General features: G+C 40.1%; 1 protein-coding gene across 5 annotated transcripts in view; it reads left to right on the top strand.

The window, feature by feature from the left end:
- LOC114449358 (microtubule-associated protein 4-like) overlaps positions 1-22,915 on the top strand; it is a 66,111-nt gene that overhangs the window by 8,036 nt on the left and 35,160 nt on the right. For 4 of the 5 annotated variants that reach the window (XR_003671984.1, XM_028426954.1, XM_028426953.1 and 1 more), the window contains exons 2-6: positions 3,082-3,281; positions 13,508-13,594; positions 15,010-15,087; positions 16,320-16,559; positions 20,734-21,975. Coding sequence is in view for 4 of the 5 variants with exons in the window: in XM_028426954.1 (XP_028282755.1) it covers positions 3,092-3,281; positions 13,508-13,594; positions 15,010-15,087; positions 16,320-16,559; positions 20,734-21,975 (1,837 nt within the window). In the remaining variant the exon portion in view is untranslated. The remainder of the gene's footprint in view (positions 1-3,081; positions 3,282-13,507; positions 13,595-15,009; positions 15,088-16,319; positions 16,560-20,733; positions 21,976-22,915) is intronic. The other variant, XM_028426952.1, reaches the window with a different exon arrangement.

The raw sequence follows: 22,915 nt of genomic DNA, 5'->3' as shown, positions 1-22,915 counted from the left end.
TAACTGATGTTTTTATTGTTTATTATTTGTCTATTTATTATTTTTGTATTACCCTTTATTATGTACATATCTGTTAGTATAGAGATTCTTTATTCGTCTGTCTCACAGCTGTGTCTGATCATACAGTCAGTTCTCTAGGTCTGCACCTTAGATCTGTTCTATCTATCTGTTACTCCCAGGTTTCTTCAGTTTGTTTTTTTAATTAAAACCGTCTTTGTCACTGTGCTCATTGCACTTCATTTATAGTACACAACACAACAATACCAACAGAATCAAACAATAGGTTTAGATGCAACCGTAAAGTAGGGATGTCCAGATCCGATCACGTCCTGATCAGTACTTAGATATATATGTATTAGGGCTATCAATGACTCTCTGGTTTGTTGTCTAGGGGTATGATTGTCACTTTGGATGTGAGAGGTCCTGGGTTCAAGACTTGGATGAAATTTCCCAGTTTGGGGATGGATGAAGTATAGTCTGTGGCAATGCGCTCCTCTCGGGACACACACACACACAGAGTTTTCCTTATGTAAAAAGAAATGCGAGCAGTAACACATAATAGGTTTGAAGAGAACAGAAAAAAATGCGCGTCACAGCACGAAGGCGCAGGACATCACAGCTAAGATAGCACAGATGATCACAATGGGTGACCTGCCATTCGCCTTTGTAGAGAACCCTAAAAGTATCGGATCAGGACTCGGTATCGGCAGATACTCAAAATCAAATGACTCGGACCCGGGGGCAAAAAACCTAATCGGGACATCCCTATCCCAAAGCTAATCAAATCTGCACACCTGTAACACATGTAACTAGCAGGAGAGTGGAACACTTGTTTGTGGCAGTAACAAACACGTCAGTATCTATACAGGTTTTCCTCATTACTGGTAAATATTGAAAACGTTTTACACTCAGATAAAGTTTGTTTTATTGTTTTATCTTTTATTTCAATCCTAAATATATTAATCAAGACATATTTTGTAGTATTAATCAAATTTCAGTAGTATAAAAGTGTTTGATTTACTGCCAGTCGTTGGCCTGTGTGTGTGTGTGTGTGTATGAGAGTTGTCAGTGTTTTGGAGGCTGAGATGATTACACAGCAGACTGCTGGGTTCACAGAGGACGGACGAGGTGGCGGATGTTGGTGCTCGGGATTGTTGTTACAAAGATAGTTTTTAATCGCTCAGAGTGCAACAGATGTCTCGCCTGCCAACTCTTCATCTTCATCATCATCATTCCTGTCGTTCTTTGTCACGTACTCACCGTTTTTACCTTTAATATTTTGATCATAGACATGTAATTGTATTTCCAACGTACATGAAGACCACTTCTTGTACTGACATTTGAACATTTTAAGTCAACTCTGCCCTATTAACCCTGTCTTACCACCTACTCCTGAGACAAAATTATAATATGAATAATAATTGGCTGCAGATTATTTTATAATGTAATTGCCATGGTTACATAAATACATGCATTTAAACCAAATAAAATGGTTGTTTTGAGTCAGTACAGAGAAAAATAAACAAAAAAAGTTCAACTCCAGTCCACTGAATAATCAGGCTTATGAAACCTCTCCAATGGAGCGATAAATAGTGCTGAAGAGGGCGATGGAGGTTATGAAGCTTCTATTTAGGGTTGGTCCATTTGTATATTAGAATTTACAGAATTATTGTGTGCATCCTGTGATTATGAAAACTTGGGGAAACGTGTGGGTTTAGCAGAAATTAGAAGACTGAATCAATAAAATGTTTCAAATCAAATAACAAGAAAAATGTAGAAAACCACAGTGAGAGTGGAGTCGTGTGAGGTGTCCACTGTCCTCCTGAAACAATGGCCTACAGTTCTACTCAAGGCCTGCAAACACTCTACTGTATGTCCTCATCCTGGCTGCTGGCCATACAGTGTGTGTGTGTGTGTGTGTGTGTGTGTGTGTGTGTGTGTGTGTGTGCTAGAGTTGCGCAGCACAATGATGGCTTGTTTGCTCAGAGTGTGGATGGAGGGAGGACAGAAAGGGAAAAGAGTTTGTTCAGGGGTCAGTCTGTCTAAATGTTGAGATGCTGTGTGTATTTCATGTTTTTAACAAGTTGGAAAAGAAACCCCACAAACTTGTCAGCTGAAATTATTGGTCATACAAAAAAAAAACATGATGGAAAATAATTTTGATAATTTCTCAGCTTTTAACTCTGAGCAACGTGTCCCACAAAGCGGCAGGTTTTGAACGCACCACTGATCAGCTAACTTGAAGATGCTGTAGTATAAAAAGTGTCAGTATGTGTAAGTGAATCACTCCCCCCAGTGCTTCTATTCCTGGCTAACAATCACTTTGACATTTAACAAAACACTGAGTTGATAATGTTGTATTTTGGCCAAGCTCACATTAATACCCAGGATGCTTTCTCACGTCGTTGACTGAAACAGTTTTATAGTTTAAAAATAAGTAATACATAAAAACTAATTTATTTAATGTGTTATTTTTAAATGTAGAACTATTCATAATAAAATCATTAAAGCAAATGTGCTATTTTTAGCATAATTATCGGACAGGTAGACTCAAACCCCCCTCTGTGTTCAGACTACTTGGTTCCTTCCACCTGCAAAGTTCTGTAACATCAGAGCACATTAGCCGTGTAGCATCTTTGCTAGCTGTGGTGTTCTCTGCACTTTGAGGATTAAATAACCAACCTCAGCTCACACTAAACAACTGTATGACTTTACTTTAAGTGAACTACTGAGAAAACCCAGATTTCTCTGTTTAAAAACAACTGGTAGCATAACCCAGAAGTAAGTTAGCACAAGTGTTAGCTCGTGGTATTTTTGTGGTGTTAGCAAAACAGTTGTTAGCATGGAAATGAGACCAACAAAAAGGAGAAGGAAAGGAGGTTTTTTGGAGGAAGTCAAGACATATATTGTGAGTAAACAGGCTAACAACATGGTGAGAATGTTATACATTTAAGAACAGTTTTAATATTAAAAACATGTCATGTGAAAAAAATGAGAAGAGCTAAGTTCGACTTTAACAGTGAAGGGCTTTGAAAAGGTTGTGTGAGAATCCTAAAAGCACTTCTTCCATTTTCTCTCCAGTAACAGGACTATGGACCTGAGCCTGCGAGACGCTCTGGGTGGGGGTGGAGGTGGGGTCCCTGGTGGGGCCCCTGCCGAGGCCCTGCTGAAGAGAGATTTTGTGGCCACGCTGGAGAAAGAGAGCTTTGATGACAAAGTGGGAGAGACGGTCTCCAAGAGCGACTACCGGCCACTGCTGGATGGAAAGGACACCAAGAGTGGTGAGTTGCCACAAGTGTTTATGCAAAGATGTGAAAATGGGCTCCGTGCTTTTCTTAATGTGATGTTGATCCCTGTAGGGGATGTCACTTTGTCTGAAGTAGGTCAGACTTGAGGTGGTTTGAAGGCATCTTTGAGACGTATTTTAAGGTTTTTTTTCCCTTTATTTAATAAGGAGAGACATCTCACCCCTGAAAGGTTGGAAAACAAATTAAAAAACACTACAACAGAACATGTTGAACTGGACGCTTTATGGCGTATGTCTGTTATACTGATCCATTTGGTTCCCCCTTGATTTTTGTATGGGTTTGTGATACATATATCTCAGATCTCTATCGGAAGATAAAGTTGTGTAAAGCTGTGCTAAGACTGATGATATCTGTAGCTGGCAGAGGGATATCCCACACAGCTCATTGAATCAGGCCCAAAGCTTCAGCACAAAATGTCCCTGTCTGTTACTAGCACGCATACGGTAACCTCTCTGAAATATTTCCTGAGTTTCAGAGCGTACGAACATTAACTAGAGTGTCACACCCAAAAACTGAGCTGCCCAGAAGAGTAGAGGTGAACTTATATGGATGAAAATGAACTTCTGGGTTCGATAAAGACTAGATGGAAAGACGGAGGGTCATCCAGGCTGGAGAGTTAAATAGAGCAGACACAAAAGCCTTGTAGATGCACAGAGACATGGATTATTATAGCCTATAGAGGGGGGTTTGTCCAAACTTCAAGGGGAGAGGGGTCCTTTGTGCTGTAGTATTTGTGTTCTTTTGGTCTTCTGACTGGTTAGCAGCTACTACAGAGACTTAGCTCACATGACAGTGCTAACATCGGGTTTAGCAAGCCAGAAAAATGATGTGGCATTCGTTTTTTTTTGTATTCAAGCCTATGGCTGAATAACTATGATATCAGCAGCTAGTGACTGTCACCATATACACTGAAGGGCTTTTTGTAGAGTGTCCAGTTGTCATACAACACAGTTGTCACAGCACTGTGACTCAGAGGCCATGTGTGTGCTGTTGTTGGCCAACCTCATATAAGTGGATTTTTCATATGGGTTTAGGTTTTATGTAAAAAATAAACCATAAGTTTCTGAATTTTTTTAAGTCTTATGATTTCATATACCTAAAAGAAATTGCTTGTGACCTCAGCATATCCTCCTTTGTTAGCGGCTGCCTTGTTAAGACACTTTTAAAAAAATCACTGCTGCTGTATTTAGTGATGTATTCTGTCGTAAACTTTCTGGGTGTTAGGTCACAGTCAGGTTGCCCATGCCCGGTGTTTTACTGATCACTTGCATGTTAATGCTGAAATGCTTTGGTAATTTATTAATGTTACATTTGAACAAATGTTGCTTTAATTAGCCATTTCCCATGGTTGCTACAGAGATATAGAGAGAATAATTAATGTTGGACACAGTGCAGGGTACAGCTTACTGGAACATGCTGGTGCCTTTGGCTGGATTTAGAATGGAATAATAGTTTGGACTTCTTTGTTAGTATCATTGCGTGTATTGCACACAGGTCAGGTTTATGGCACAGCCATCAGGGATCCTCATAGTGTGTGTTGCTTAAAAGATTAAGTGTAATTGCTTTGACACTTTGGCCAACTCTGTCTAGACTTAAATTAGCTGTAGGAGCTTTGTCTTTATCTCTCTGGTGTCTTCTTTCTGCTTCCCTGTCTTTTGGCCCTTAACCTCATTTATTTTGTCTGTTTTTCTCTCCTGCTCTCTCCCTCCAGTCTCCCCTCTCTCACTCCCTTCCTGTCATTATGAGGCTGTGTCAGCCTGGACACGGTGCTGCATTAGCATCTTAAGATCACACGTCCCCGATTCATGGCTAGTAGATGGAAATGTCAGTAAAATATATTGAAAGAAAAAACTCCTCACTTTGGCACTGCCAATATTTTAATGATAGTGTAAAAAAATCTATCTGCTGTTAATGTCCAAAGTGGTGTGACCTAATAGCATACTATATAGTGTGTTTTTACTTATAATAAGATAGAAGATAAAAAAATGATGTATCCATGAGGAACTGTGTTTAACAGAAATAAAAAATTCCACATCTTATAAAGCATTTAATGTGGTATATTATGTTATCTATCATGTTGCTGAGATGGTACATATAGCTGCATACATCCAGAAATAGATGAGGTCATGTTGATAGGTGTGATAACTGTGATCCTAAACACAGATGGCACATCAGGCTAAGTTGCGTGCATGTTTTTTTTTAATCCTTTATGATAAGCCATCAGCCGGTCGTACCATCTCACGCTGCCCCTGACATGCCCATGCACAGCTGGTATGATAATGATAACTGGAAGCAGGCATACATCCTCAGGCTGTATGTGTGCTTTTATTCTTACAATAACAGTTGGCGCAAGAGTTTCTACTCATAATAATCATTAAGTGTCAGGGTGATGATTAGGTCAGTGTGTTAAGGAGCGATGAGTCTTTAGTGCTGGAAACACATGTGTGAATGTGACAGACTATTTAAAACTCTGGTGACTATAAACAGTTCTGTAGGCTCCATCCTGTGTGTGGCTTTGGGGTATGACATGACACGCAGTACGACTGCTGCCAGCAGATGTTCTACCACAGGGTTTATCAACTGTTTTTATACTGCAGGACCACAAGCGTGCATCATAATGCATCGTAGCACACATGATTTTAATGTCTCTGTCACTCCTTATTACTATTATCAGTCAAATTATTATTATATCAGTCAAATAGCATGTAGGAGAACATGTAGTCATGTAGTAAATTTGCTAGAAAAAAAAATCTTAAAACGTTCATGTTGCTATCATGGCAACTTTATGTAACTCAGCATTGGGATGTGTTTAAAATGCGGGTCTGAAAGCATACATCAGGCATTCAGTTTCTGTGTTCTGGTTGTTTAACAGTATGAAGCATGACTTCTGGTTAAATATATTAATAGAAAATATTTCTGACATTATAGTGTGCCAGACTGACATATTGGCATATCTAGTTGGATGGTCGCAGTCACATGTCAGAAACACTTCCAATCACTGAGATCTATAGTCTGAGGCAAGCCTCATCTCTTAATCTTTCATTTTCATCAGCTGCCTACTTTACTTTTCATACGTGTTCTCACGGGGAGTAGTTCTTTCTTATCACTCCAAATAATGTGGTGGTGTTGGGTCTCATTTTTGATGAAGGGCTGTTAAAAACCAGACTTCTGCAAAATGAACTGAGTGTCACTGAGGACAAACCATTACTCCTGTCTCGCCGTTTCTCCCTGAGCATTTCAAGATTCTTAAAATGAGGGTGTCAATGTACTAAAATTAAAAAGGGAAATTTGTTTTGCACACAAAAATACATTATAATGCTTTAATTGACCTTGGCGATAGGATCATTCTGGTTTACACAGAGAGTAAAATGTAGTTCATTCTGGGCTCATGTGGCAGCACAATGGAGGCGAAGTTACTGCAGTATGCTTGTGTTTCTGTCAAGCTGGGACAGAGCTGTGTTTGCTGAGGCATGATAACACATCCCTGCAGTGTGTATACTTTTACTGTACGTGTGTGTGTCTGTGCATGGCCAGAGATCACATTTTGCATTCCTGAGTGTGTGTGTGTGTGTTACACTACAAGACACTGCAGTCACATGTGACTGCAGTACAGTGGAGCATCAGTGGCAGCAGCAGTTTTGGTGAGGTCATCGCACACCTTGGCTGTCACTGCCAATAATTAGGATGAGTGTGTGCTGACTTCAGCAGATATGTTGAAGTGAGTGTGATGTTAGTGAAGCTTTTTACAGCACTTCTGGAGCCGGCAGATGACTGACAACTGAGCTGATGTAACACTCTAAACCTCTCAGACAGACAAAGCAACTTTGTTGCATTCGTTTTTTATTAGTTGAAGAATAACTATGCACAGAAATAGGCATTTGTTAAAAACATCACAAACCAGTTGGTCTAAACTATATGTCATGTGGTGACTAGAAGGATCCAGACACAGGTCTCTCTGGTTTAAAGCTAGATTTATTTACACCCAAAACAACTGGAAGCGTCCACAGCAGAGATCCAAAATCATGATGGAAAGAGTACACTGAGGACTGTAGCTGTGGCAGGGAAGAAGGCCAGAGCCAGGCGGGCAACAGAAAACATGTAACTAGAATTCAGGTACTACTTTGGAGGAGGAACTGGCGATGAGTGGGGGAGTGAGGGGTCCATACGAGCAGGTGGGTTGATTAGTCAATGGAAAGCAGGTGCCTCCACTCGGCTCCAGTGCTCCGCCCAGCGCACCTGTAGAGAAGACAAAAACACAAAGGAGTGGCTGAGACAGCAGGCAAAGTGCCACTTTCCAATGGTCCTTGAATGCTTCATGGGTTAATTGTGACATTTTGTCTCTAATAAAAATGCCAAAAATAAATCATTTGCATAAACAACATTTAAAGAAAGATCTACACACAGACACAGTTATAATCTGTATAATCTGTCTGTGAGTTTTCGGCCTGGCTGCACACAAAACTTTGTTGAGACTGTGTATCTATAGCATCCCTGTTTTATTTCATGATTGGTCACACCTCAATGCCCTACAGTGGACCCTCGTTAATCGCGGGAGTTAGATTCTAAAAATAACCCGCAATAGGCAAAATCCGCAAAGATGTCAGCTTTATTTTGTACAATTATTATCGATGTTTTAAGGCTGTAAAACCCCTCACTACACACTTTATACACTTTCTCAGGCAGGCATGAACATTTTCACACTTCTCTTATGTTTAAACACTCTTAAAGTTCAAACCTTCGTAGATTGATTTACAATGGTCTACAGCCAATCAGGACGCAGAACACAGTGCGCTGTAAACAAAAAAAAACATGCTAAATTTTACTATAAATAAATCCGAGAAACTGCAAAGCCGCAAAAGGTGAACCGCGTTAAAGCGAGGGGCCACTGTATACACTGTTTCTCCCATTGCATTTGTCAGTAGTAGTCCCAAATATATAGAATATATATATGCAGAATATACGAGGCTCCTCTAACCGTAGGCATGAATCAGAACTTGTTTGGCTGCTTTTACAAATGTCACCTCTTTTCTATATGTCAGTCACTTACCATGCTATACCCAAAAGGGAATCGGACTAAACTAATGAAAATAATTTTTATGAGCAGAATAACAGGATGGCTGCAGTTATGCTTGGATATTGTTTTGAGGAGCAGCAGCATTCTCAGAGGTACAAGCAGCTCTTCCGCTTGTCAGTCAAGTAAAGCATCATGTATTCAATGGCCATGGGATTGCATCATTATTCCAGAGTGCATTTACTGTTAGTGGTAGGAAACCATCTATGCCTGGAGGAAATAGGAGTTTGTCTGAACACCTCAAATGTTTTTTGTTTTTTTTTTGTCCCCAATTGTTTCTGCCTTATTTACTCTGATTTTTCCGGTCTCACTTCGTCTTGCTTGGCGAGATCATTTAGCTCTGTGCAGCTTGTTTTATATGTAGTAATAGATGTGCACTCTTAGAATATCCTACCATCCATCATCCAAGCTATTATCAATGCAGCTGATCTTCTGTCCTCCTCCTTGTTTCAGTCCACCCCTTCTGTCTATACCAGCTATACAAATGTATAAGAATGACTGTTCTCTGACAGCCACATTTATCTCTGGTGATACTATACAGTAGTTTTTGTCAGGTAAACCCAAATCCACATAATGTGCTTGTATCTTTTATACTAGATGGCATGGTATCTGCTTCTTGATATTTGTGGTATAGGAGGACTTGGATCATAATCTTGCCATGAAAAAGCATCAGTCAATATAGATAATATGAAATAGAGTCTAAAATGCTCTCGAGCCAAGCAACAGCATGCTAGAAGAAGGTATGACTGCAGTTTGTCTTGTCTCTTCACCAAATTGAAGCAAGAATTCATGAATCTATAATCAGCAGATCTGACACATGGCAGGTTGTTCGATCCCAGGCTACATGCTGAGCTGTTTTTGATGGTTTCACCACTGGGGGGTGATTGTTTGTGAATACATATCCAGTATAATAAAACAAGTGGGAACCATTGTTTCTTCAGGTTTGCACATTTTCACTCTAGTCCAGTTGGCTCGTTTCAGCCTCTTGACTGAGAGACCGTCCTCCAAAGGTAATTTTGTTCTTAACAGTGTGTCATTATATCAGTGTCTACCATCTACCAAGCAAATAATATCTTAAGAGTATTTTGTTGAAAACATAAAACACTAAATTGTTCTTTAAAATATAATGCCTTGATGGGCACTGTTTTCATCTCCTCTTTAGCTGTCTCCTCTCCCATCTCCCTATTTTGCCCTCACTCCCACATTCCCCCTAAGTGCTTGTGTGTCTCCAGAGATAGCGACAGCTGTGACTGAGGATGCAATGCTGTAGTTTGACATTCACCTCCTTGGAATGGAGAGAGAGCATCGACAACACGCATGCCAATAATGTCTGCACAAAACCAAGGGCAGAAAGCAGGGAGCAAGGATGGGCCAAGGATAGAGTGCTGGTGTGAGAATGAGAATGACTGTAACATAGTAAATAAGGCAGAAACATAGTAAAACAGTCTTTACTAAGTTATTGGGCATTTCAACTCTGTATGGATAAGTATCATGGCAGATAAAGTTTTACTATTTTTACAATTTACTGGATTCAGCTCACTTCAGAATCTGATACTTACATACTTACTGACCTCTGCTGTGTTTTGCACAGTGTTACAAAATGTAAAACGTGTACACTGTACACTATGATACTGCTATGAGCAGAACATTTACAGCAAATAGGACTCCTTTACACTGACCTTGTTGCTGAAGTGACCCATGACATGTTTATGTACAGCATCAGCACTTTGCCCAGAGCCTGGCACCCATCATCTGGAGGCTATACTCAGGCTGTCAGTGGAAGTGCATGTAGGTTCAGTGTACTATACGTCTGTATGGTTCTCTTAATCATTACAAAGTGCACTTCATCAAGGCCCAAACTACCACAACAGAGGCACAGCACAGCAGACAGCACTGCTCTTTGACCTCTCAGAGGAAATGTATGGGTTGAAGGCTACAGCACATTAGCAATCTTAAATGGATATTTCAGTCATTTGTATGTACATAGTGTAGTTATGGGACGTGTTGAAGACGTGCGGAATTACTGTGCAGCAACAGAGGCTGAGATGTCTTGACTTTTAAAGCTATAGGTTATTTCATTATCTTTATCAGAACCGAATGTTGTGTAACCAGCCTTTTTAACACAGCTTCTTCTCTCTAAAGTTGGTCAGCTGCCTTTCTGTACTTAAGTGCCTTATGACACACCGTAAACACCACTTAAAATCACTTGGTATATATATATATATTTTTTTTTACAACTTTTTAAACGATTTCATGTGAATGATGAAGGGCTTTGTTTTGTTTTGTTATCTGTTTTAGGTAGAAGCCATGGTTAATCAAATTATGATAATGATCATTTTAATGTTGTGTTGAGATTCCATTATCCATTTCAAGACAACCTTTCATATGTGCTTGAATCGTCCACTTTTTATCCACAACTAAACATAACTCAGATCAAAAGTGAAGGTCAACTTTGCATCTTACCAGTGCAGCAGTGCAATGATAGAAAAGAAAAACCAGTCTGTGCAGCACAGCAGGGAACCCATCAAATTGTATTTCTTCAAACTACGTAATGAGGGCTATTTTTGTGGCAGTTCCCCCACTTGTGTGTTTTGACTTGTTTCTGCTGGCAGGAAGTTTGAAAAAGCTTCCAGTCCAGTGATGCAGAAATGACTTCGAAATAGTGTTTGAAAAAAGAAGGTGTTTGACCTTGAGGCTTGATACTGGCTGCAGTCCTCAGAGGACTGTCTGGGTTCTGACGGGGCCTGCACGCACATTATGTGTGTCTGACAAAGACCAAAAAGAACATAAAGTAAAGCAATGTCAACAAAACAAACTTTTCTGGCGTAAAGTACCACATGCATCCAGAATCTGGTGCAGTCTTTTATATACTCATGAGACTGTGAATTCATCTACGTGGAGAATGACTCTGCAGTTTATCTGTCTGCTGCTTGCTTTTGAGTGTGTGTACCATTTTAGACCCAAGAATGGCCTCAGAAACACTGGCTCTCACCATCACACTCATATCCAGTGCTGCTAAACTCCTAGTGGATGCACACTTGTTAACTATTGATGATATCCACAATAGCACTTGCCAAGTGCAAAAAATGTGTCCTTACACACACCAAGCATGCACTTACACAATCACAAGAGGCACTGGGTTACTTCCTGTTTGTCACTCATCACAATGCACTAACCCTAACCCTTCTGGTCTACAAGCAGCTAGGTGAAGGACCCTCTAGTCATTGTTGGAATGATAACAACCATTCATTGGAAAAAAAAAACATGTTGACTTCACTATATTTCAGTCTGGGAAACAATGGATGTAGACTTAAAATCTGTATCGGTATTGGACCTAAAATCCACAATGAGTCATGTTCTAATACAGACAACAGTCATGTTGCCATGGAGGAAGTCATTTTGGTAGTTGTACTGTAGGCTGCACTGCCTGTTTTCCATGTGATATTTCAGCACCACGGACAGAGTACTGTTCATGTAGCAGCAATGAAATGCATTCGAAGAAGCAATGATCACAGTGTTGTTATGTAATTTATCATAATGGATCAAATAGATCAAGACAAAAGCATATGTCAACTGTTATGCTAGTATTTGCTCTTTGTGTTTAAACAGTGATTTGTGTGCATTTGATAGTGAGAGCCAGTTACTTTGCTTGAGATTTTTTTTGTTATTTATAAGAAAATATTCTTCTTCATATCGACTTGTTGTGTCAGTCCACTTCCCTTATTTGAAATATTTTACAGCATTTTATCCTGTATTATTACACTGCAGAGTTGAATCCTTAGTTCTGATTGGTCAATCGCAGCATTCGGTGGTCTGTGGTCATCTCTCTCTCTCTATATATATATATAATAGACCACTACTCTGACTACACTGCTCTGATCTTCATGGAGGAGCGTGAATAAATTATTTAAATGTAATTTTTGAGCAATATTTTGTGTAACATTGTTCGTTTTTCTACTAGTTGCCATGTACCAAGCAAATTGATGTGCAGTAATCAAGTGATAAAGTTGTTATAAAGACCCACTTGTACCATATGTCGTATATAATCTGAGAATATCTTAAATTATATTCTAATAATATAAATTGCTGTAATTGTTAAATAAATAGTAGCAATTACAGGTGTCATAGCAATTACAGTGTATTAACCAGGACACTAATGCTCATATTCATACACATATCCTTGAATCTTGATGGTGGGCTTGGGGGTCTATTGATTATTAAAATGCACTTTGCATAGGTTTGTGAAAATCAATTTTATACCGCAAAAAAGTTGCTTTTTGTTGACTGATGTTTTCTGCATGTGTAGTTAGTGATTCAGATTACTATTTGTTTTATGCTGCTTTTAAATAGAAGGCAGTTATCACTGATAACTTATCAGTATAGTGAGTGCCATGTACTGGTAATAGGAATTTGGAAGAGGTAATGCCCCCTTATGTATAATTTATTTGATAATAATTTGTTTATGACCACTACAACTATAATAATGTGCTTTTATTTGTGTACTGCTTAATGGAAGTTAATGGAGTCGGTAGTGCAAATATTGGATTTCTTTACACATGGCTTAACCTGAGCTATGGGAGCCCTCCTTTTTTTATTTACAATATTTGTTTATGGTCTATAATACATGTGTGAGTTATGTGTGTCTTTGTATGTGCGCCTCTGCGGGTGGCGCTCATGCATCGATCGTCTAAGACATGTCTGCCAACAGCAAGTGTTGCCACGGGAACCGCAGATGCTGTCATCCCCTTCTTGCGTAACCATGGTGATAGTCCTCTCAGCGACATGTTGTGTCTGCTTGCCTCACTGTCAAAATATGTAGCCCAGACATGCAAAGGGCTGTACAGGCTGGTTTTGGGAGAGCAGAACATATCTGACGTGCAAACAGATGACAGAGCTGAGTGGCAGACAGATTCTGGTGCAGTGTGGCTCACTCAGTATGAGGAAGGTGGCTGAGGAGTGTCTGGGTCGCTCTCTATGTTTCTTCTAAGTAGTCTGAGAAGCTATAAAAAAGCTGGACACACACAGGATTGTCTATTTTTTTAAGGTTGTTTAATAAGACTGCCGTAAGTGGGAAGTAATTACGCGACGTTTATTGACTGAGGATGACAATGCTTTTTATCTCCTTCAGGTCCAGGGTTGATGTCATCAATGATGTCGTCAGGCGGACGCCAAGACCCACCAGGACAGCCTGCCTTCGGCTCTGACTACCTGTCTGGTGAGGGTGGCTGGAGTGCAAGTCATGCACACTGTGTACACTCACTGTATCACTCTAGACACTAGCAAAGCTTCTTCTTTTGTCCATACAGGTTTTCACAAGTGTAGACTTACACGTGACACAAAAAATCTTGATTCCAGTTTAATAAAAACATTTAAAGCAAGTCAATTTATTACACTCTTCACTTTCACTGTGGAGGCCCTGATGCCAGGGTTTACAGGTTACAGTTGCACCTGTATTTCTGCTGCCTTGTATTACTGTGATAAAGCATAGACTATATCCACTTTAAAGGCAGAAAAATCTCCTACAGCCAGCCAATCCAAAAATGTCAAAGCAGTGGCAATGAGATGTGCAGGTGATGCCTAGGCAGACAGCTAGCAACATGTGATGGCACCCACCTCTCAATGCCATCACATTATTAATCACACATAACTTTAACCCTCAGTAATATTGTTTATGTTAAATGTACATGAACAAATGTACATTCTGCTGCTAAGTTTTACATGGAGGTTAATGGGGGCTGTCTTACTTTGGGAGCCAGCCTCAAGAGTCAGAATTACATCACATTTGGTTTTGCTATTTCAGTATCAGTAGTGATGTGAGCTCTTATTTACTTGTTAATTTTGTCCTTTTTGTAGCTGTTTTGTAGGTAAAAATAAAAAAATAAACAGTATAGATGTTTCATTTTCTGCTGCTTATTCAGGTTCAGATTACTTGTAATGACTAATTATTTCATATTATTAAGCTCTCAGTAATTACATACGGCTGGAAAACATCATCTTTTTTAGATTTAGGAGCCAATTTATTCTGTCCTCGCAAAAGGACACTGTGACATTTAAAAAAATATTGTATTTATCAGATTAGCTCAGTCTCTGGTGCTTTTTTCCACATGCATATACTGTATGTACATTAAAACTGATTTGATTTTCATGTTCTCCATACTGGAATTGATCCCTTTCTAATATTTTTTTTAATGAACTGCTTGAATCTGTTCATCTGCCCATCCTGACAGACTTGTTAGTCAGGATGGGCAGATGGAACTAGGAGAAATATTTCAGCTGTCAACATACAGCTAAAAAGTCTCACTAAGCAGCCATTACTATTACCTCTTTTTACTGCTAAACCAAACGTGCAGAAAATACAGGAGAATGCAGTCATTTGTCTCTCTGACATACACACATACTACCATATAAACACAATGAATAACTAAACATTTGGACACTCTGTGAAAGTCCTGCTCTTTTGATTTGCTAACTCTTACACTCGCTTTGCATTTATGTTTGATCCCACTGCTTCATTTCATTCTCCTCATCAATCACTTTTTGTCACTTGTCCAACACATTTTGCTCTTTCTCTTTATTTTGCTTGGGTCGTGTCTGTATGTCTCTCTCTCTCTCTCTCTCTCTCTCCCTCAGGTCCTATGATGGGTGGCATGACAGATCAGTGGAGTCTGAACAAGACAAAGGACAGCAGCATACCAGATTCATTTCTAGGTCCACTTTACTTTTTCACCTCCTGTGCCATTTGCAGTACTAATTTGGCTATATTTTAATATTCAATAGCAGTTTGGTTTGTAATTAACAAGACACTGTATGTGGGGGAATAAAACCCTGGATGTCAACATACAGCTTGCTGCTTGCTGCTGCTTTGTAGTTGTTCGGGGCTGTTGATGTTTGTTGGTATATATAGTTTCAGACTCATACATACTATAATACTGTATGTAGGTCACCGCTTTAGCTCTTCTATCCAAGAAATTCTCTGCTATATACCTCAGTGTTCTGTGTGGTCTCAACAGCATATCGATGGCCAAAGTGCGAAAACGAAGTCCAAATTTTTTGCACTATATCAATAATATGTATTAACATACAATGACACAATGTTTTGGTTCCTTAGGAACATAGGAGATGGCCATCAATATGTTACCAAGGAATGTGAATGCACCATCAAATCATGAGATGCATGAGTGCATTATGCTGCAGTGAACTGCACCTTCACAGAGCCTTTGTTATCTCTTGACTGAATTCTTTATTCAGTGTTTCCAAGCAAATTTAGCAGTAAGTTGATAAACAGAGTAAAAACAAATATAATAGCTTGAGATTGTATAAATAGATCCTTAAAAAGCTGCAATCATGGGTGGAAAATGCCTTTTTTATTTCACAAAAGAAAACCTCTTAGAGTTGCTCTAGTATGAACCTGAATTAGCTTCATCTTGGTTGAATAGTTTTGTAGTAGTTTTAGTCACAGTGTACTGTATTGGGTTCAAATATTAACTTCGCCTGGAGGAAATAAATAGTAAATAAATTGGAAAATTATTTGCATTTACTTTTTATGTATACCGAGACTGATGAAACACTGCTCAACCAGCCTACCTACTGTGACTTAAGACAATCATACCAGCTCGTGTTGCTCTTTACAGTGTTTGTCCACTTTTTTTTTTAAATCGCTTGCAGTTAGAAATGTGGAGAACAAATGATGACCAAATGTCATGATGCAATTTTATTTTAATCTTAATCCTAACCTGGTAATCTTCCCAGTTTACCTGCCATTAGCACTTGGGTCAAAAGTAAATTTATGACACAATACATTGTTTTTCAGCAGGTTTCCTGATTTACAAATAATGAAAATGAATGTGCCGAAGTTAAGTAAGAAAGATAGCTAGATATGCATGTAAGGATTTCATAGTTCCAGTCTTCAGTTAGTAATGTATCTTCTGTCTGTTCATTAGGCATCTCTCAGTCTGGAATGGGTGGGACCATGGGGTCTGGCCTGCCACCGTTCCAGACCACTATGAGCTCCACTTTTGGGCAGACTGGGATGGGGCCAGCCATGGACACCCAGAAGACTTCTGGCTTCTTTGGCATGGAAAACAAAACTACTACTAAGACCGGTGGGAGCAGTCCATTTAAGACCAGTGATCCATTCTCTTCAGGGGGCCTGGGATTCCACTCTATGGATCACTCTACAGGTATCAGACAGGGGTGGGGTTGCATGCATGTGTTGCTGTATGCTGGGGAAGGGTGGAGTCAGATAGAAGATTACAGAGGAGGGTGAAATTTAACCAGGCAGCAACAATTAACAGGAATCCAGACATACATATGAAAATTCATATGTCTTGTATTTAAGCATTAAAATAGAAGGTGCTATTGTAATTTTGTCACCTAAGACCACCATAAAGGAGGCAGAGGTTCCTCTACAGGGTAGCAAAGGTGGTGGGTGGCAGGAAAAGCTCCTGATCACACAGGACATGCTTCCAGCAGCAGAGGGCAGCCTTTTCTCGTTTTCAATGTCCAGCTCTGCTTTTTTTGTTGTTGTAGCTGGTCACCTCATAGATTCACACTCTCTGTACCTCGCTATTCTTGATCTGCTGACAGGCTGGATCAACAGACAGATGGGTCTCATGCAGTGCCTGATTTAAATAATGAAGGCCCACCCACATACATCTGTTTTTACTTTCTGCATCAGTCACCTCAGCTTGAAGAGAAAACAGCTGTCTTAAGAGTTAGTGCTCCACCCGAGCCTTGCCTTTTATCATGAATTCTTAATGTTTATCATAATCAATAGCTGCTTAAGAGACTAACAGCTAGCATCTGCTAAAATTGCAGTTGCCAGGCAACAGAAACAAACCTACAGGTGCAACACATCATGCCTTTGCAGAATTACTGTGTTGTTGAACAGTACATGCCGTGCCTAAAATACGCATTTCATCATCTAATTGTACATTTAACCAGACTCAGATAAAAATATGCCCTTAAAAACAATTCCAGGACACCAAAGCCCTCAGCTGAACTGCTGAAATAACTCCAAGTTGCTACTGAAGATAGGACTTATTAAACATTTAGCCATTTTAGCTCTTCTTCCCTCTGCTTTGTTGGTGTACTAAAGATAGCGCTGCTAGCTTAAAGCTAGCTAACTGTTACATAACAGATACTATTCTGGTTCAGTCCCTGCTGGAGCAGATCTGATGCACAGATTAATATAGACTACAGATAACGTCTAAAAGCCAGGTCCAGGGAAGAGTCTTCTTTAGCCCAAATGATTGGTTGCCACACAGTAGGGGCTGAAAAAATGCAGTTGTATTTGTCAGATTACTATGAGAAAATACTTTTATACTACCTATTAAATGTTCAATAAAAAGCTAGATGCTGATATAACTGTCAACAATCTTGGTTAAAAAAAATGATATTTATAGTTTTTGATGCAACGCGCTCGTACGGTGCCTTGAACAATGATTAAAAACACAAACGTGATGCGGTATAACACAATAATACCAAGTCTGTCATCACAGAGGCTTAGTTTAAATGTCATTAAGACAATATCATGTAAACTCCACTACCTGCAATAGATGTGTCACAAATTAGATATGTTAACGTACTTTCTAGTTGATTTATTTATGAGCATGACTTCTAAATCTCTGTTGGCAGGCTGGAGGTAAAATTCGGAGTCATGTCTCCTTATTTCTTTATAAACTCATGAAGTCTTACTTGGAGACTTATATTTCTTACAGAGGAAGTATATGTTAGTCCAGTTGAAGCTATCCGTGCTGCGTTTGGCCACATGAATTCATAGACATTATAACACTTTTGCCAGCCAGCCCTCATCTTTGCCTGTTTGGGACTCAGCTGTTCTGTCAGTTCTGTGACAGTGAAAATTCTTTCTGTGTATTTGCATAGGTGGTGTGTTTGAGTCAGCCAGTGCTCCAACATTAATGTATCTTCTGGCAGTCTGCCACTCTTCAGATTAAGAAGCAGCCCCATTAAATACATGATCACATTAAATATAGATGATAATGCCCCAACCTTGTTGCCTCTTCAAGCTGTTTATAGCTGGGGAAGCATCAGGTCATAGAGAGAAAATAGCAACTTTAATCAATTTAGAAATTGAGGGAATGCAGCCAGATTTAGAGGGGATTGCACCTTTTACTAGTCCTCCATTAATATGAAATGATGTAAGGCGGATTGAAGGGCATGATTAAAACTAAGATAGAAGAAAAATATCTCAGACAGGCAGAAGATTTGATCAGGAACCGAATTAGAGGAGGGGCATGGGTCATAGAATCACACACTGTATGTTTCTATCTGTCTGTTTATCTCTGTCTCTTGTCTTGTCCAAACTGATGAAGAGGTCGTCAGTAGTAATTGAGAAATATGGATTAAGAGTAAACTGTGATGACTTCATTCTCCAAACAAGAGTAGATAGTGGGGACAGAAAAATAAGGGGATCATTCCATCACATGCTCAACATTTGCAGCATGTGCAGATTTTGTCATCGTTTTGTGATTCTGTAAGTTGCTGTGTTTAAAAGTCATTCGAGCCATTTTACTGTCTGTGGTGATGCATTTATTGCCGTACATTCATAGACATGCATGCCTTTAATTTTGATCATGCACGTGTGAGATGTGCTCGATTTGTCTGTCATATCATGTTGCTTTGACGCACTAGTGTGCTTGTTTTGCTGTGTTGTTTGTGCCTGCTGCCTACACAAGGCCCTGGATATGAAGATGTATAAAAAATGTGAATCAAAAGTGGTCTTTTAGAAGAAGAGTTGCACAATATATTCATTGTTTGCCAGGCCAAAACCATTTCAGACTCAATTCAGAATTGAAATTCAGCTTTATTATTGATATTATGACAGAATGAGTTAAGGACTAAACAGGGGATGTTAAGTAAGCACAAGCCCATATATAGCTGTCTAATGTGGATATTCAGTGAACCTCCTAAGCACCACAGCAATTTATGTAAACTATTAAATGTGGAAATCAGCAGTGCATCCAAACAAAATTTCACCCTGGCAGCGGTGAGTTGTAGCTGTAACACAACAATTATGTTGCTGTTAACAGAACAGCATTCATAATTTAAACTGAATATGCACATAGAATATAGTATAGAACTAACAGGTAAATAAAACTAGCTTGAATGTATTTATAAAAGCAGGCACCATCACATACAACATGTTTTATTCAATTGTTCTTGTACCAAAGCATTCAGACTATGGTTACTATCACTGGATCACACAGCCTCATATGTAATGTAAAAAATGTTAGTTTATGATCTTTTAAGTGTCAGAATTTTCAAATAATTTCCCCTGCTTAACCCACTTCAAACTACAGACTTTGCTTTGTCCTCGTGGAAGATTGATAAATCTGTGTTATTTCAATAATGACTATGATTAAATGATCTGTTTTCTGGTTTCCCAGAGTCAGACAAACATAAAAGATTTCTATCTCTGTAAATGAAGAGAGGTTTCTGTGATTAGAGGTTTAGTTATTAAAGTCAACAGAGGAGAAAATGCCATATACACTGTTGCCCACAAAGTTGGAATAGAAGAAGAATAAATCACATTGACACAATCATTTTATGAGAAAAATATTTTGTTATGACTGTATGGGCAACAGTGCATATACTACACATGTGGTGTATGAGCTCATGCGTATATTTGTGTGTATGTGTGTGTGTGTGAGAGAGAGAGTGAGGACGTGCACGTTTGCATGTGAGGATTTACATCCTGAATCTTGAGATAATACATAATGCTATTTGTCATTGTAACTTAATACTATTATACCATGCTGAATGTATCTTTAACACAAACTTTAGAAATATTAGCCCTTTTTATATGGTGTTTTGTACAGTTCAACCAACGTTGTCATTTTCAATCAGTGAAGGAAAGTTAGAATAGAATAGAATGAGAGGTATGTATTCTCTAACATTTTATTTTTATACTAATTTATGACCACTATGAAAAAAAGAGATTTTCAGATCCATCCAAAAACCCACAGGTTCGTTTCATCTAGTTCTCTCTCTTTATATATAGTTTTTTCAACATATTTTTTCAAGTCAGTATCCCAGAGTTTGTCTGATTCTGTGTAATTAGAATAAATAAATTATAGGTATCTCTTCTAAATTGAATAATCCATTATTAATTACGATCCTCCCCTCCTTAAAAATATCCCTTCTCCTAGTTTGACTCTTGGAGTTACAATGAACCTAGTTGATGTCAGAAGACAGTACATACCAGCTGTAAGCCTAAAATAACCATCTTTATCTACCATATAGTAACCACAATCTGATGGCTTTTCAGCAGGTGTTTCTCTGACACAGTATGTGATTGGTTCCTCCTCTTATAAAACCCTCCCCCCTCGGCAGCTCCCGTCCTCTCTCCCAGTGGCTCAGTGGACGACAGCAGTCCCACGTCCTCCAACTCCGAGCCCCTCAGCCCCGAGAGAGCGGGGCCGGGGGGCGAGGCTGGCAAGCAGCAGCAGCGACGGCGGAAGAAGAAGAGGAAGGGCCGCGACGAGGTCTACGACTTCTTGGATAGGCAGGAGAATAACATCGGACAATCAGACAAGCATGGGATGCAAGATCAGGGTGTCAGGGAGGCAGAGGAGGATGAAGATGAGGAGGAGAACTGGGAGTGGGAGATCAGAGAGAGTGGAGGAGGAGGTAGGGTAAAAAGCAGGAAGACTAAGACTCGGGCAAGACTTCCAGAGGAGTGGGGAGCACCTCTGCAGCCTGTCTCTCCCACACCGGCTACAGTCGCTCCAAAGTGGCCTGCTGACGCCAAAGCTCCAAACTCCAGCCCTGCATTCCCATCGGCCCCCGAACAAATCCCCACTAGTTTCACCAACTCCTCTCATGCCAGCCTCACAACTGATTCAAGCCCACGATCGTATGAGCCTATGTGCATAGATGGTTTCCCCTTGTCTGATAAAGATGGGAAAAAGTCAAATGGAGAGAAAGTTACGAGCAAGCCTGAACCAAACATCCGCCAGGGCAAGAGTAGTGTAGCTGGGGATGTTAGTGGAAGTCTAGCACTAATGACAGGCGACAATCTTAGCCCAGTCTCCCAGACCTTCTCTTTCCTCGATTCAGTCCTCCAGACCCCTCCGGGCTCCACTCCTGACTCACAGACCACAACCCCTATCACTAACACCCCGTCCCTTGCCACTGCTTCCCTGACAAAGTCCACCCTGATAGAAAGCAACATACCTGCTTCACAAGCCTCTTCCGTATTCAGCCCTTCCAAGATCACACCAGACCTTCCTCCCTCTTCCACTTTGTCCACCAACCCCTTGCCTTTAGCTCCTGCTGTCGGATCAGCCCCCAGCACCGATGCCAAGGCTCTCACGTCAGCAGCACTCACGTCCTCCACTCCTGCTGTTAAAGCAGCCTCCACAGGAACCACTGCTCCCACGTCCACTGCCATCTCAGCCGCACCCCTTAGTTGTTCCTCGGCTGCTCCCACCCTCACATCATCATCAGACACTCCCCTCAAAAATGCAGCCATGTCCCTTAGCTCAGCCACACCCCCTCCCTCCATCACTCCCTCTCTCCTTGCACACTCAGAACTTCAGGAGTCCTCGTCGCCACAGCTCCCCTCAATGGAAGGTTGGTGAACTACAGAGAAGATTATAAATAAAATGGGGCTAATTTGGAAAAAGGGATTGTAGGCTAGGATAGAAGGAAGTAGCACTGTTTGTCTTCCTGTATGCATGGCTCTTTGCCTGTGGATAGAGCACCAGGCCTTCTTGGTGCTTCATCCTTTCCTCTGTAAATTTGTAATAACCAGGGCCCGACCAATAAAATTCGGATAACTGCATTTGCAACACTCTAGACACATGATACAATTTAACCATGAAATCTGGAAAACATCTCAAGACATTTACCAGAAAAAAACACATTTGTGTCCACATCGATTAATCTGGCTGGAGTGTGAGACACAAATGTACCGTGCTGGTCGGGCCCTATTTTAACAAAACTGCGAGGGTAAACTGTTAAGTTGTCTGATTTGATTTCCCTCTGCCTGCCTCTGTGTATCTGTTCCATGATCATAACAACTGTATTACTTGACCTTGCCGCTTCTGATAGCTTTCCTGTCTCTGCTTGCTCCACTGTCTACTGTTTCATCTGAGTGTCAGCTGCCTGAGTAACCTCCCGCTATCTCCTCTTTGTCTGTAGAAACATACACGTGGCCTGGGTCTTTGCATGGCAAAGCAAGTTTGCTGATGCATATGAGCTCTAAAGTCAGTGATGTTTTAGCTATTAAGCAGCAGACAGTTTAGATATAGATGTAAAGGTCGAACATGGTTGTGACTAAGAAAATTGGAAAATGTGCTGAGAAGTGGTTTAACAGGTTTGACAGACCACAATTATCCAATTTTCTTAATGACTCTTGAGTTGTTTTGCATTGATTTTGTCTATATTTTGTGCTTTTATTACACATTATACATATGTTTTTTACCTCACAAAAGTGAGCACGGACCACTTGCTGTATTCAGCATCTTCTGCAGTTCTAAAGTGTATATTGTGCCCTTCATCAGTGGACACA

This window comes from Parambassis ranga, chromosome 17 (assembly GCF_900634625.1).
Source record: "Parambassis ranga chromosome 17, fParRan2.1, whole genome shotgun sequence".
Classification (NCBI taxonomy): domain Eukaryota; kingdom Metazoa; phylum Chordata; class Actinopteri; family Ambassidae; genus Parambassis; species Parambassis ranga.
The sequence above is the reverse complement of the archived record's forward strand: the minus strand, read 5'-3'. Positions and strand labels throughout refer to the sequence as shown.